General features: G+C 38.0%; 1 protein-coding gene across 2 annotated transcripts in view; it reads left to right on the forward strand.

Moving 5' to 3' along the window:
* The window catches only part of PDE4B (phosphodiesterase 4B), a 438,005-nt gene that overhangs the window by 71,356 nt on the left and 351,334 nt on the right, over positions 1–15,315 (forward strand). Inside the window, exon 1 of one of the 2 annotated variants that reach the window (XM_019804217.2) lies at positions 4,171–4,421. The exons of the other annotated variant lie outside the window; for it this stretch is intronic. Coding sequence (XP_019659776.1) covers positions 4,186–4,421 — 236 coding nt within the window. The 5' untranslated portion in view covers positions 4,171–4,185. Of the gene's footprint in view, positions 1–4,170; positions 4,422–15,315 lie in introns of those variants that run through there. 2 annotated transcript variants of the gene reach the window in all.

The following is a 15,315-nucleotide window of genomic DNA, read 5'->3' on the forward strand; positions in this document are numbered from 1 at the left end:
TCTGTGCCAGACTCTGTTACATATTTTAGAAATGAACAAGACTCAGCCCAGCCCTCAAGGACCTCAGAGGTTAATACTATCGGGAAGTCCAACAAAGATTTCAGTAGCACTTGTCGTATAGTTTATAATGAGAAAGAACTGAAATAACTTGTTGAAATGCTTACAACAAAGTCTGGTACCCAGTAGGTACGCAGTCAATGTAAGCTCCTTTTTCTGTAATCCCTTAATTCTAAAAAGAGTGGTCAGCTCATTGTTCTGCTCCAAGATGGCTAGACAACTATTTCCATTCAGCTGAATGTTATCTTTCCCGAAGTCATGTTAGAATAACTCTAGCTCTATTTCTTCAAATAGAGAAATTTCTGAAATAGAGAAATTGGGAGAAGTCGCCATCTGTGGTGAGTGGGGCTTTCTGTTAAAAGAAGCTACCAGTGTTTCTTGGTGTTCTGTATTCCCTTCTTACCTTGTCTGACTGAAAGAAGAGCTTGTCTGTATTCAGTTGAATAGAGCCTAATGGCTGTGCTCAGATGCTATGTTGTTTTAGAAGAGCACTGGATAGTGACATAAAGATAGAATCCACAATGATTTAAGTCTGTTCATATTGATAGTCTTAAATCTGTTCCTCTTCAAAAAGAAGCTTCTGAGTAAATTCTGTCTTCTCAGATATCCAGTTTTATATTTATAGTAAACGTGAGCCATGTTATTTTGTGTTCAACATTGTTATGCATAAGATTATTGCATAGAATCTGTGGTCTTGTGCCTTTAAGATACTTTAGTTTTATAATACCAGCTAGTTAAAAATTGGTTACTCAGTTCAGAGCAAATTTATTCCAGGTAAACTTGGAAAGTCTGAAAGATAATGAATATGGAAAGAAGATAAATGTTTTCATTTAAAATAATTTGATTACAAAGCCATAACCTTTAAAATACATTTAGACAACGTTATAATACTTGCACTCCAAGTTTATCATTTTGTTTGGTTGTAATTAATTTGCTTTCCGTTTCAATTCAATGAAAAGTCAAAATGTTTTTAAGTTGGCTGTCATATTTATAAATAAGATATTATTGTTTTTGACCGTCCTTTAATGATATCTTGTTATGATAAATTCTTGATTCTTATTGCTTTTACAGGATGTGGATACCAGGAATTTCATTATTTAAAATTGAGACGTAGGTATAATTGGAATTCTCAAGTAATTCCCAAGGGCAACTATCTGCACACTAGTGAATTGACTCAGAATTACTCATCTCTCCTTTTGAGGTGCCAAGGGCTAAGCATGGCATGTAGATAGGAGCGTTTTTACTTTGGCTCCTTCCTAGGCTCTCAGGAGGGCACATAAACTCTGCTTTCTTCTGGACTTTTTCTCCAGTTCTCCTGGCTGTCTCTCTCAGAACGGTATATTCTTTGCTGAAATGTAACAGGGTAGTATCTGCCTTTACTATGCTTTTGTGTACTTTTTCTTAGATACCATCTCCTGTTTCCTACTTTCTAGATTCCTTTTCGACTTCAATATTTAGCATGATGTCGAGTTTCTCTTTGGCATATTGACTCTAGAAACAAACTTTCATGCATTTACCTGTGGACCTTCATTTCCTTTCTTTAGAGGTAACTAATTCAGACTTTAAAATAGTCTGATTATCTTTTAAGTTTTGCATCTCAATGAACTGTCTTTGGTATTCCTTAATGTTATTGAGACTAGGTCGAGTTAACAGACTTTATTTTTGAGAATATTATTTCTTTGGATGACTCTCAAAATTTCTTTAACTGGGACATTGGCTTGTCATAGTGGGCAAAGTGAAAAGAGTAATGTGAAATGTCACATAATGTTACATAAATTGCCAATAAGAATCGAGAAGTAATTACAGTTGCATCATTATGCTGCTTCAGGTAAGTGTCTGACAACATTTCCTTATCTGAGCCCGAGTTTACATACAGCTAAATCTAGGTTATGAAACTTGCCATCATTTGGGAGAAAAACAATCCCTGAAATGCTTACTGTATTTTGGCAGCCTTAAAAAGTGAATCTGAGAAAGACCTTGGTAACTTCAAATTGCTTTTTTTTTTTTTTTTTGCAAATGAGTCACTCAATATTGGTAGGATCATATATTCTCATGTCTCAGCTTTAAATCACATCTTGTTGGAGGAAAGTCCTAGCTTTGTTTTCAGCATGCAGTAAATATACCAGCAATATTTTCTCCCATGATATTACTAACAATCCATTCTCAAATAGGGCAGTTAAAATATATTCAAATATATAAACAAGATGTGCTAGGGCCTAGCTGGACAAACTGACTGTTTTGACTTCTCAGTTTCATATAATGAAAGAGTGCTCCCTTGGGAATCAGAAAGCCTGGACTTTAGCTCTAATGTCAACTACAAATATGACGTGGGACATAGTTCTCTAGGACTATTTCTTTGTCTTTGAAATGAGGAGCTGAACAAGGTGATTACTGGGATTTATTCCAACTCTGAAATTCCCTAACTTTCCTTTTGTTCATGAAATATTTTTAGTGTGTTACTGCAGCATCGATATCTTTCCAAGATCGTTACCTGTACACTAGGAGTTTAAATCCTTTCCCCCAAAGGCTGGTGTGGGGTTTCTCTTTTCCTAGGTCATCGTCTGCCTGTATTCGGTCCTTCAGATATTCAGCCAGAGTATATGACATATGTGAATGACTTTATAAAGGTGGAAGTCCTCACACCTTAGAGGAAAATTAATGTCTCCCTTATTCACTGGAGTCTTCCTGCGAATCATTCCTTAATTGCCTCTCTTTCTGACTAGCCTGAGTTCTGCTTTGTCAAATTTTTGTGAGATCAGGTTGGCCTTGGTGGCCATCATTGCTGGTGCAGACTTTTCACCTCATCTGTACATCTTTTCACTTCCACGGGCCTTTGATAGTGTAGGAGCTGTATTCCAGTGTATTTCTAAGTGAAATTTCAGGTTGCAATGATCTGCTTTGGAACTTGAAACATTTTTTTTGATTCCCCTGCCTATCCATCTCATTTGTATGTCTTTGTGAACAAAGTACGCACACACACACACTCACAGACATACACTGTCTTGTACACCTGCCTGCGTGCACGCACGTGCGTGTGCATGTGTGTGCGCACAGCGCTTGACTTTGGACTCTGCACTTTATCGGACAGCATTTTTCCCAGTTGTTACCCCCATTTCTGTTCTTTGGAGCTTTGGCTTTCGGAAGTGACTTTGCATCTAACTAACAGAGTGGCTGCTGTGGGCAACCCTTGAACAATGAGCTTAAACAGAAGAATGAGGGTAATGTTTATTGGAATAAAGATTAGCCTTTAAATTCCTCAGGGGAATGAACCAAATCCAATGTTTTCCTGTTAGCTGACATTTTTTTTTTTTTTTTTTTTTTAATATTGATGCTGTTTGGATCTTCTGGAGAAGGGAGGGGGAAAAAAAACTTCAGCAAATCAGCTTTTTCATTCAGAAAATGGAAGTTGGGGGGCTATTTTAGCCAGGCTTTTTGTTAGTCCCTGATTTGATGTTTTCACTATGATGAGAACAGTAGCTTCACAAATCTTGCAAAAATCTGATCAATGGAGGGTGTTGTTGAGGGGGAAACAGAGTGCAATTATTTAAATAATCCTAGGCCAATAAGCATTTGGTAGGTGGAGTTACTGTTGTGTGCATTACAGGGCAAGATAATTCTGAATGAAGACTTTAAACATCACACAAGCTGGACGGGCTCTAGTTCTGCTTTTTGTGCAAACAAAGCAAGTGCCTAGGTGACTAGGTTTTGCTGACTATCCATTAGTGAATGCAGCTTGTTTGATAAGATTTTTAAAAATACATGTAAAGGATTTATCCGAAGCCCTTATGAATATTTCATGAGTTGATATATTCAGCTGAATGAATTCAGTGAGTGTCAGTGTGTAGCTTGCAGACAAACCTCATCCACAAGGAGGCTACTGACATAGAAAGCACTTTGGCGCATTTTCAGAGGCAAAGCCAGGCTGATAAAGCTCCTTGTGACAGCCTGACTTGCCATTCTTCGAGTGTGCTGCTCTTGCTCTAAGCAGCTCATACACGGGAGCCGCCGCTTCTGAAATTAAACTGGAAAACAGTTTGCAGACTCATCAGCCTCCTAACCTACAGCTGTGTCTCTGGTATGTTTGAGGTTTTTGTTTTGGGTGGTGAAAGCCAGCGCTCCATATAAGACATGACAGCAAAAGAGTCTTCAAAAGAACTTACTGCTTCTGAATCTGAGGTTTGCATCAAGACTTTCAAGGAGCAAATGCACTTAGAACTCGAGCTTCCAAGGCTATCGGGAAACAGACCTACATCTCCGAAAATTTCTCCACGCAGTTCACCAAGGAACTCACCGTGCTTTTTCAGAAAGTTGCTGGTGAATAAAAGCATCCGGCAGCGTCGGCGCTTCACCGTGGCTCATACATGGTAAGACGGGACTTGGAGGTGTCTGCCGTGCTTCTCATTAGCGGCCGCGGTTCAGAAATGCAGAAAACAGAACATTTGAATTTTGTTCGTAATGCATACCATGAGTGTGAAATGAATGGAGAGCAGGTCCGCTGAAGAAGGCATAGTGCAGTGTGTATTAAATTATCATTGTGCTGCCAAGCTGTTTCCAGATAAAATAAGCCTTTAACTGTGGGAAGTCTTGAAAATTACTGCTTATAAAAAATACCTAGCCTATTCTAGGTAAATTAAATACCCAAGGAGTTGTGAACATTGTTTTTTTGTTTAATCTCTGTTGAGGTGAGAGCTGACTTTTTTGAGGGAGTGTTTTGTGGCTGCTGTTGATATTTTTCAGTACCCTTTTTTTGGTACGAGAATTAATGTTTTAATCTTAGTTCTAATTTATTTCTTAAGTTATGTATAAAGTCAAACTTCATTATTGCATTGCCATGTTTGCAGTGTAGAAACTGGTGGGTTTTTGATCTACTGACTTTGTTTAGGGAAAGGGAGAACGAAGTTCCCACTTCTGAAATGGCATGGTTAATTAGTCTTATTTGGATTCAAATTGCTCTTATTTTTAAGAGCCTCTTGTAAAAAAAAAAAAAGTAACTTCTAATTTATTGGCGGTAATAAATAAATTCCCCTAATAAATTAGGAATGGCAAGTAAATAAATTCAAGAACTTTCTATAAAAATTGCCCTGAGTCTGCCACCTTTAACATGTATGTTACATACAAGGGGATAGCTTCCTTAAATCAGTATGATAATAAATGTAAGAAAAAGCACAGTGGAAAGTAAATAAACTTTCATCATCAATGCTAGGGCATTTCAGATTTCTCTGCAGGATATATTTTCTTTCAGATTAAGATACCTTTCAAAACTGGGTATCTGTATAGTTTTTATTTAATAAGGACCATAGCAATAAAGGGAGCAGTACTTCTTATAGACAATTCTAACACAAAGATTTTTGTGACTGCATGTTAGGTTACCAACCAACATGATAAATTGAGGATATCTGGGCTTGCAGATTAATATTTACTTAAATTCTGCTTTCCACTCATCTGAAATGTTTGTCTCACCCACTGCACAGTGCGTTGGTAAATTCAACTTACCCCTAGAAATGTGTAGCTTGCCTTTGATGGGTACCACATGTTTAGCTTAAAACATAATTTACCTAGCTAAAAGCGATATGGTTATTTTTGTTTTCTGAAAATGGACTGTTGTTCATACAATTGCTTTATTGGAGAATTTTTTTGGTCGTCTTTTTGATGAATTAAATCTTAATTATAGTCTCATACGTAGAATGCACATGCTTAGTTTTTAAAAACCTACCCATGGCAGCACATGCATACAGAGATTTATATATAAGTCTGTACTGAAGAACTCCTTTCTCTCGTGGTTTACTCCACCCCTAATGTGAGCATTTTCATACAGTTTGCTAAGTAGTATAACTGAACAGGAGAAGGGATTTGGGTATAATTAATTCTCATAAAAAGAACAAAGATGGAAAATGTACAATTAACTAATAGACTTACATGTTTGATAAAACCATTATTTTGACCAGAAGGACATTTAATTTTAGTAAGCTAATTTTCAGATAATGGTAAATCTTCCTAAAACTTAGGTAATAATCTCCTTATTGTAGATTTTCTGAATATAATAATGTGACCTTTCTTTTACTGAGGATAGATTTTTGATGTGCTAGGAACATGAGCTATGAATACTGGATTTTTTTTCTTTTCAAAAGAACCCAAATTTTAAAGTGATTAAAGAGCCAGTTTCACTCATGCATTATACAAATCTTCTTGCAGCAAGTTACAAAAAGAACAATTAAATGCTATCTAAGGTAACTTACGCTATTGGAGTGATCTTCTAGCTGAGTTAAAACAAAAATTTCTACAAATTGTCAAGAAAAACCCCCCACAAAACACATGACTTGGTTATAATGTACCATAATATAGGTTTAAAGAATCCATTAGTCACCAAACTTATAAAATTAGTTATGACCATGACTCATTTTCATTTTTTCTCCCTCTCAACTCACATACTCCCCTTCTCATCATTCTTAGTAAAGCTATTTCAGTTTGTTTCCAAGTCCTGATTAAGTCCATATTTACGTCTATTTATATTGTTTTATTTTGGCGTATGTTTAGTATTTTTCAAATTTATTTTCAAGAAACATTTCAGGAAAACTTCTTTTTAGAAAATATATACATATCTTATGTATTTGAATGACTTTTTTGCTTATCTGAAAAATTGTGTTTTTTTTAGCATCACATATAATAGTTACATGAGTAAATAAGAGCGTAAGTGCGTTATTTTTGCCTCTTTGTCATGATGAAATGTAACCATCCTTTCACGATCAACGATTGGTATTTTCCAAACCATGCATTTAAGTTAGAAATTCCAAGATATGCACTTAGAAGTCTCTAAAAACATGTTATTACTTTACAGTAGACAGTAGGCTTCTTTTAAGAAGACTGGATTGTTTTGATTCCAGCATTGAAATTAAAGTAATTTTCATGATGAAGTTAAACAATGCAGAAGATGCAGTTTATGTCCAAACCCACTGAACAATTTTTTTTTTATCTTTAGTTATTTGTAGATTTCATATTTTGGTCAGATGAACGTGTAGTTCTGGTTTTGAAAACCCAAGTTATGAAGCATGGGCTAATGGCAAAGATTTAAGAAGCACTTGTGAAATATTGACTTTGGGATTATTTTTAAAATATCTGAAAACAAAAGTAGATATTCAATGGGTTGTCACTAATCAGAATATTTAAACAATCCTAAATCTGGAAGGAATTTGGGTGATTATCTCATTGCTTCCTTTTACCCTTGGGCAGACCGCAATTACTCCATCTTTGACATATGGAAATCTGCCCTATTTTTTATGACTCTGGAGAAAATAGTTCTATCACCTCATTTGGTACACAGTCTCACTACTTCATAGTCCAGGTTTTGGAAAATTCTTCTGGATGATCAATCTGTATATAACATATAATATTTATAATCTGATTTTTGGTCCTTAATGAATACTAAGAAAAGGCCTGTAAGAACCTGCATGAGCGGGTGCCTGCGTAGCTCAGTTGGTTAAGTGCCTGCCTTCTGCTCAGGTCATGATCCCAGTGTCCTGGGATCAAGCCCAGTGTCTTAGGATTGAGCCCTACATCTGGGCGCTCTGCTCAGCGGGAAGCCTGCTTCTCCTTCTCCCTCTTCCTGCCACTCCCCCTCCTTGTGCTCTCTCTCTCTCTCTCTGTCAAATAAATAAATAAAACCTTAAAAAAAAAAAAGAACCTGCATAAATCCAAAGATCATTATTAACTGGTCCCATAAAAACTGCTTTTTTTTTTTACCCTCAACATATAGAATTGAGCATTGCTATGAGCAAGAAGAAATTCTGATTCAACCTATGTGGATTCCAACACCTACTATATTTTAAATTCTTTACTAGGATGCTCGTATATATTATCTCATTTAAGTTTCATTTGTAGTATAAGAGTACTCTGAATTCATGTTCTTTGTGAGATTACATGTTGTAGGTATAAAAAAAAATGTACTGAACTGCTTTAGCTTCTTCCATGAATTTCTACTTTGTTAACCATTAATTTGACTCTGAATCACCATCCCAAATTTCCAAATCTCCTTGGAATTCTGAAACCCAGTAGTAGATGCCACACTCATTGTTAGATGATATGAGAAAATAAATAAAAACACAAGATTGCAAGGTCTCAGTGAAATGTTCAGGGAGTTGGAAAATTAATGCCAGAGTCCTTAGGTCAACATATTATTTATCCCTAACCCCAAAGGGTGACAATTTCTGAGGCATAATCTTATTCTACCTGGCCCCTGTGGCCTGCTTTCTCCTGACTAGCACCTGCCACAGTGTCCAGCTTCTTCAGCCTTCTTTCCTTAGCTGATGTTCTAACTGCAGTCAGTGGTTCTCCACCACCATCAGCAGAATGATGCTCTGTGAAGAAAGTTGTGATGGCCTTCACTACGTCCTGGGCTCACCACACACCTCTCTCTATACTCTCCTCTTGAAGAGCAAATGTCTTGGTGAGCACCACATTCTGTCCGTCTACCCATGCTTGCTCATGGGAATGCGCCTGCCCAAGGAGCAATATTCCTTCAATTGGAGTTAGTATTAGAGAAAGAAAGACTTGTGTTTCTTTTCCTTTCCCCCATTTCGTTCTAACTATATCTTGGAAATCTTTCCTCATTTTAACAAAGGTTTATGAAATGTGTACTCTCGTACCTAATAATTGAATGCAGATGTATTAAAAGACATAGTTCATACTCTACGGGAGCTTATACCTGACAAGGCAAAACTGGAATGACTAGGGGAAGAGTGAAAATAGACCAATGAATATAGCTCATGCCTGACTTTTCTCTAAATTTTAGGCACGATGGAGGCATAAACGTATGCAATTTAGGCCTAGTTTCTGAGTTAAAACTGCTAAATCTGTGCCTTGTATTCTTCTTCAATTTACTTGAAATAGTTCCTAGCAACATTGGAAAATTTTTGAGAAATATCTATGTCTTTACATATTTACCAATTGAACAGTTGATTGAACAAAACATTTGTTGAGAGACTACTGCGCTCCAGGCCCACTCTGGGTTTAGGAGATACAAAATGAGAAAGAGCCCTTGCCTTCAAAGGACTCATATACTGCCTGGCAAGCAAACTTATGTATTAATAATTCACCAACGTTGTGTAAGTAATGGTATTGAAGAAGGGTACCCCAGTTTGTCATGAGAGCACAGGCGAATTAAAGACCACTAGAAAATGAGTCAGTGTGTTAGGAAAGATTTAGAGAATAGGTGACATTTGTGTGGGGTCTTGAAAAATGAGTAGGAGTTTTCTGGGAGTAGAGTGGGCAGGAAGGCCATTTTTTGGTCAGAGAAATAATAATAATAAGGAAATTCCATTAATCCATAACAATAATAAGAGCTCACATTTATTTAGCCCTTGCAATGTATGTGCATTATTCTAAATATATTTACTTATTTAGGCCCATGAAAAGCCCATGAGTTATGAGGTATGAGTTATGGCTCCTGTAGATTGGAGCCATACTTTAGAGATTCCACTATCATGAACAAGACTTGGGACTTATTCCATCATCAGTGGGGAGCCACTGCAGGATGGTGACAAGGATTGCCATAAATAGCTTTTACTTTGGTAAGAGACTTGGCAGGCATTGTGGAGAATGGATTGGTGGATGAAGAGATTAGAAGCCAAGAGAAAAAGGAGAATGTGCATTTGAGAGCATTGACTTCTAATTATTGTGTATATCCCATAATATTGAAAACTATGCTGATGACATTCTTTATGACTTAACAAATTACTGTTTATGGAAAACGAGGGGAAAGTATGTATATTTGGTACCCCTTACATTTATCATCTACATCATGATGCCATGCGTACTTCTAGCTGAGTACACTATCCGCAAATGCATCAAACAATGAGTAGAGGTGCTTGTGAGGATGGTGCATCTGGAAAAACCCTAGTGCTCAGTCCTCATTTACTAGAGGTCCTTGTGTTGTGTTTTGTGTATATCCTGGAGGGTTTTTTTGTTTTGTTTTGTTTTTTATAGAAATTATCTTCGTCTACGGACTGAACTGAATGCCAGTAGAAATCTATGCCTCATAGCCTGAGTCTATTGCTTTAATTAGAGCAAGCATTTTCTCAGTAATGCAAGTCTATAAATGGTGTTTTTCCTGGTCTTTTAGTGCCCACAAGTCTTCAATATATTGAATTTTTAAAATACTTACTGTAAAAAGGTCTTTGTAAAGTAATGATGACAACTCCCAAGACACATGCTGGAAGGTGGTCTGGCACACATGGCCACTGTCCAACTGCTAAAGTTTATCCCCCCTTCATGAAATCCCATTTGCTTTCCTTTCCCGTTCTTTCCTCTTTTGTGTTCTCCCAGTTTTTCTCCTTGAATGTTTATAGATGCTTTCTTCTCTAATATCAGCAACATTAGGCTTGAAGCATTTAAATGACTCTCAGGAAAGAATCCCAAATGCTTACCAGGGTTTACCAGGCCCAACATTATCCGGCTCCAGGCCACCTGTGACCTCATCTGCTACTCTCCTGCTATGGTAGCCTCCTTTCTGTTCTTCAGCAAACCTAGCATGTTTCCACTCCTGGGCCTTTGCACTTGGTGTTCCTTCTGGAGGCTAGTCCCTTAGATGCTGACATGGCCCACTCTCTTACTTCTATTCAGGCTTCTCTTAAAATATCACTTGCTGAAGAAGGGTTCCCTGACCCCTCCATCTAAAAAAAAAAAAAAAAGCACCCTTTACTTCCTAGTTCCTTACTCTGCTTTATTTTTCTTCTTGGCACTTACCATTACCTGAAAATACTCACCTGAAAAGACACGCTCATTTGTTGTATTGGTTTTTTTTTTCCTTCTGTTATCTGTCAACCCTTCTAAATTACATGAGGGCAGGGATTTTGTCTTCTTTACTACATCCTAGGCACCTACAAGCAAGGCTGGCACTTCATAAATATTTGTTGAAAAGATAAAAGAAGGAATGGCTCTGATTCCTGTTCCTTGCTCTTTATTCTTAGATGGTCTTTCCTTTGGCCTGATATGACGGAAGAAAAAAGGAAGCTTAGTTAATACTCATTCTACAAGCGCTCCATCCATCTCTTAATGGTTGTGTTCCCTTTCTGCCAGTAGGGCTGCTCCAACTTGCTAACTATTTTGTGCTGTACGATATTGCAGGTACAGGTTTAATTACAATATCTCACTTAGAGGCTAAGTGTTTTACATGGTAGCCTATTTAATTAAACCACTTTGTACAAATCATACAGCCTAGCCTGTAGTGCTGTAAAGTAAATATTTGTCTGGAGCGCTGTACAATTACTTATTTGGTTCTTCTTCATGCATCAAATAGCACAGTTGGTGCTTCAGCCCGGGAAAGCTGTCCATCTCTCTTATTAACTGTCTGGATGGAAGTGTTGTACAGAATCTATTTGCTATTTGGCCTTCAAAACATTTTCATATTATATATTGAACTGTTGAATTATCTATGTTTTCCCACTGATGCAACACCTAAATTTTAACATGAGCTAGAGCTATGGCCATTTGAGTTTTTTGTAGGATTTCCCCACAGGGAATTTGGAAGCAAGAGTCCATGACTTGCAGAGTGAGGAAATTGTGAATTAAGAACCCTTGTTCTTTAGAAAAGGCATCAGCAGGAGTGAAAATTTTCACTTGGCACTGTCTCTTTTTTTCTGTACGTTGAGGGTGAGACCTCTGTCGCTCCCAGTAATTTGTCTGACACAGATATGTTTCAATCTCATTGTGTACTTTTAAGTTAAAAAAAAAAGGTAATTTGTTGACCATCTCAGATTACTTCTTGCCAGAACTGAAGCATTTTCTCTTTGAGGGAGAATAAAAATGACTGCTTCTGTAAACCTTTGGTGGACAAGAACACCTGTCACATGGCATGCTCTCCTGACAGACTCACTTATCCTCCTTCTACCTCTACCCCTCACCACTCAGGTTTACTGTGAATTACACAGATTGGAAATAAAGTGGGAGGGGTAGTATGGCTTCAAGAAAATGGCTTTCAAACTGCATTTTCTGGAATATCAGTGTGTGGGAGCCATTTTGGGTATTCCTTGAAAAATAGGGTGCTGACGATCTTTTTCCTGGTCCCAGGTGAATAAAACAACATGGATGACTGGAGCCTTGGAGAACTTTGGAGTAATCTCACATAGATTCCATAATATCCAAGTACTTGAAAGCCACCACTTTAAGAGATTAATGAATGGAGAGAGAAAAAATTTCTGTGTGTCTATGCTTGGTAAAGTCACAGAAATTTGTAGACATTTATAGCATTAAAGTTATATGCATTGAGGGGCACCTGGGTGGCACAGCGGTTAAGCGTCTGCCTTCGGCTCAGGGCGTGATCCCGGCGTTACGGGATCAAGCCCTATGTCAGGCTCCTCTGCTGTGAGCCTGCTTCTTCCTCTCCCTCTCCCCCTGCTTATGTTCCCTCTCTCGCTGGCTGTCTCTATCTCTGTCAAATAAATACATAAAAATCTTAAAAAAAAAAAGTTATATGCATTGAAAATGTCCAGGAATGGCAGCAAGGCAAATGATGAAGTTGGAAGCGTCTGGGTCAAGGAGAGGTCACTAAGAGGTTTTTTTTTTTTTTTTTTTAAAGATTTTATTTATTTATTTGAGAAAGAGAGAGAGAGCTTGAGAGAGCGAACAGGGGAGGGGTAGAGGGGGAGGGAGAGGAAGAGGGAAAGAATCCCAAGCAGACTCCCCACTGAGCATGGAGCCTGACATGGGCTTGATCCCAGGGCTTGATCCCAGGAACCTGAGATCATGACCTGAACTGAAATCAAGAGCCAGACTCTTAACTGACTGAGCCACCCAGGTGTCCCTGGGAGTGAAGATTTAAAATTTCAAGAAGTTGAAAGAGTAGCACAATGAACACCCTTTACCTAGATTTACTAATTAGTAATGTTTTCCTACATTTACTCTCTCTTTATCTCTCCATATCTAAAGCAATGTGTGTGTTTTCTTTAGTTTGAAGAGAGCACATTTGGGGGCGCCTGGGTGGCACAGCGGTTAAGCGTCTGCCTTCGGCTCGGGGCGTGGTCCCGGCGTTGTGGGATCAAGCCCCACATCAGGCTCCTCCGCTGTGGGCCTGCTTCTTCCTCTCCCACTCCCCCTGCTTGTGTTCCCTCTCTCGCTGGCTGTCTCTATCTCTTTCGAATAAATTAAAAAAAAAAAAATCTTGAAGAGAGCACATTTGGATGGAGAGCAGTAGTTTTCGGATCAAGAAGAGACTCATATTTTTTTTTTAAAGATTTTATTTATTTATTCGACAGAGATAGAGACAGCCAGCGAGAGAGGGAACACAAGAAGGGGGAGTGGGAGAGGAAGAAGCAGGCTCCTAGTGGAGGAGCCTGATGTGGGGCTCGATCCCATAACACCGGGATCACGCCCTGAGCCGAAGGCAGCCGCTTAACCGCTGTGCCACCCAGGCGCCCCAAGAAGAGATTCATATTTATTTTTAAAGTATGGAATTATATTTCTATTCCATCAGCATGTTCTCATATCATGATTTAAGTTTAATTCTTAATAGTATACTAGCACACTGACAAGTTACAAATAAGTCGTGTCCCCATTTTTAAAGTCAACTATTGGAATAGTTACAGTGGAGGGTAGAGGCATCCATAATAGTTCATGACTTTTCCTAGTGATAAATTGTTGGTTTTAGGTGCTTAAAACAGTTTCTAAGAGGATGGATGTCTGTAGCATTTAAATTTTCTTTCCCTAAAAGGAGATGTTATTTCTTTTTTTAAAACTATAAAACTTGTATCATTAGAATGGAATGTTATATAATGTTATATAATGTCTACTACACATGAGGTTTATGTTATCTTGAATTTTATTTTTTTACTATTAATCTTCATTTTATGTTAACATTGTCTGGAGTCAAGAAACCTAATTGGTTTCAGTATTTTCTCTTGACTTGCTATTGAAATTTTATTTTATTTATTTATTTTTTTTAATTTTATTTTATTATATTGTGTTAATCACCATACCAGTACATCCCCAGATTCCGATGTAAAGTTTGATGCTTCATTAGTTGCGTATAACACCCAGTGCACCATGCAATACGTGCCCTCCTTACTACCCATCACCAGTCTATCCCCTTCCCCCACCCCCTCCCCTCTGAAGTCTTCAGTTTGTTTCTCATAGTCCATAGTCTCTCATGTTTCATTCCCCCTTCTGATTACCCCCCTTTTCTTTATCCCTTTCTTCCCCTACCGATCATCCTAGTTCTTATGTTCCATAGATGAGAGAAATCATATGATAATTGTCTTTCTCTGCTTGACTTATTTCACTTAGCATTATCTCCTCCAGTGCCGTCCATGTTGCAGCAAATGTTGAGAATTCGTTCTTTCTGATAGCTGAGTAATATTCCATTGTATATATGGACCACAGCTTCTTAATCCAGTCATCTGTTGAAGGGCATCTCGGCTCCTTCCATGATTTGGCTATTGTGGACAATGCAGCTATGAACATTGGGGTGCATATGGCCCTTCTCTTTACTACGTCTGTATCTTTGGGGTAAACACCCAGTAGTGCAATGGCTGGGTCATAGGGTAGTTCAATTTTTAACTTTTTAAGGGACCTCCACACTGTTTTCCAGAGTGGCTGTACCAACTTGCATTCCCACCAACAATGTAGGAGGGATCCCCTTTCTCCACATCCTCTCCAACAATTGTTGTTTCTTGCCTTGTCTATCTTTGCCATTCTAACTGGCGTAAGGTGGTATCTCAGTGTGGTTTTGATTTGAATTTCCCTGATGGCTAATGATTTTGAACATTTTTTCATGTGTCTGTTAGCCATTTGTATGTCTTCATTGGAAAAGTGTCTGTTCATATCTTCTGCCCATTTTATGATTTGTTTATTTGTTTCTCGTGTATTGAGTTTGAGAAGTTCTTTGTAGATCTTGGATACCAGTCCTTTATCTGTGGTGTCCTTTGCAAATATATTCTCCCATTCCGTGGGCTGTCTCTTAGTTTTTTTGACTGTTTCCTTGGCTGTGCAGAAGCTCTTTATCCTGATAAAGTCCCATAAGTTCATTTTATCTTTTATTTCTCTTGCCTTTGGCGATGTGTCGTGAAAAAGGTTGCTCTGGCCGATGTCATAGAAGTTGTTGCCTATGTTCTCCTCTAGAATTTTGATGGATTCCTGTCTCACATTGAGGTCTTTCATCCATTTGGAGTTTATTTTTGTGTATGGTGTGAGAGAGTGGTCAAGTTTCATTCTTTTGCATGTAGCTGTCCAATTTTCCCAGCACCATTTATTGAAGAGACTGTCTTTTTTCCA

Source organism: Ailuropoda melanoleuca, chromosome 2, assembly GCF_002007445.2.
Source record: "Ailuropoda melanoleuca isolate Jingjing chromosome 2, ASM200744v2, whole genome shotgun sequence".
NCBI classification, from domain to species: domain Eukaryota; kingdom Metazoa; phylum Chordata; class Mammalia; order Carnivora; family Ursidae; genus Ailuropoda; species Ailuropoda melanoleuca.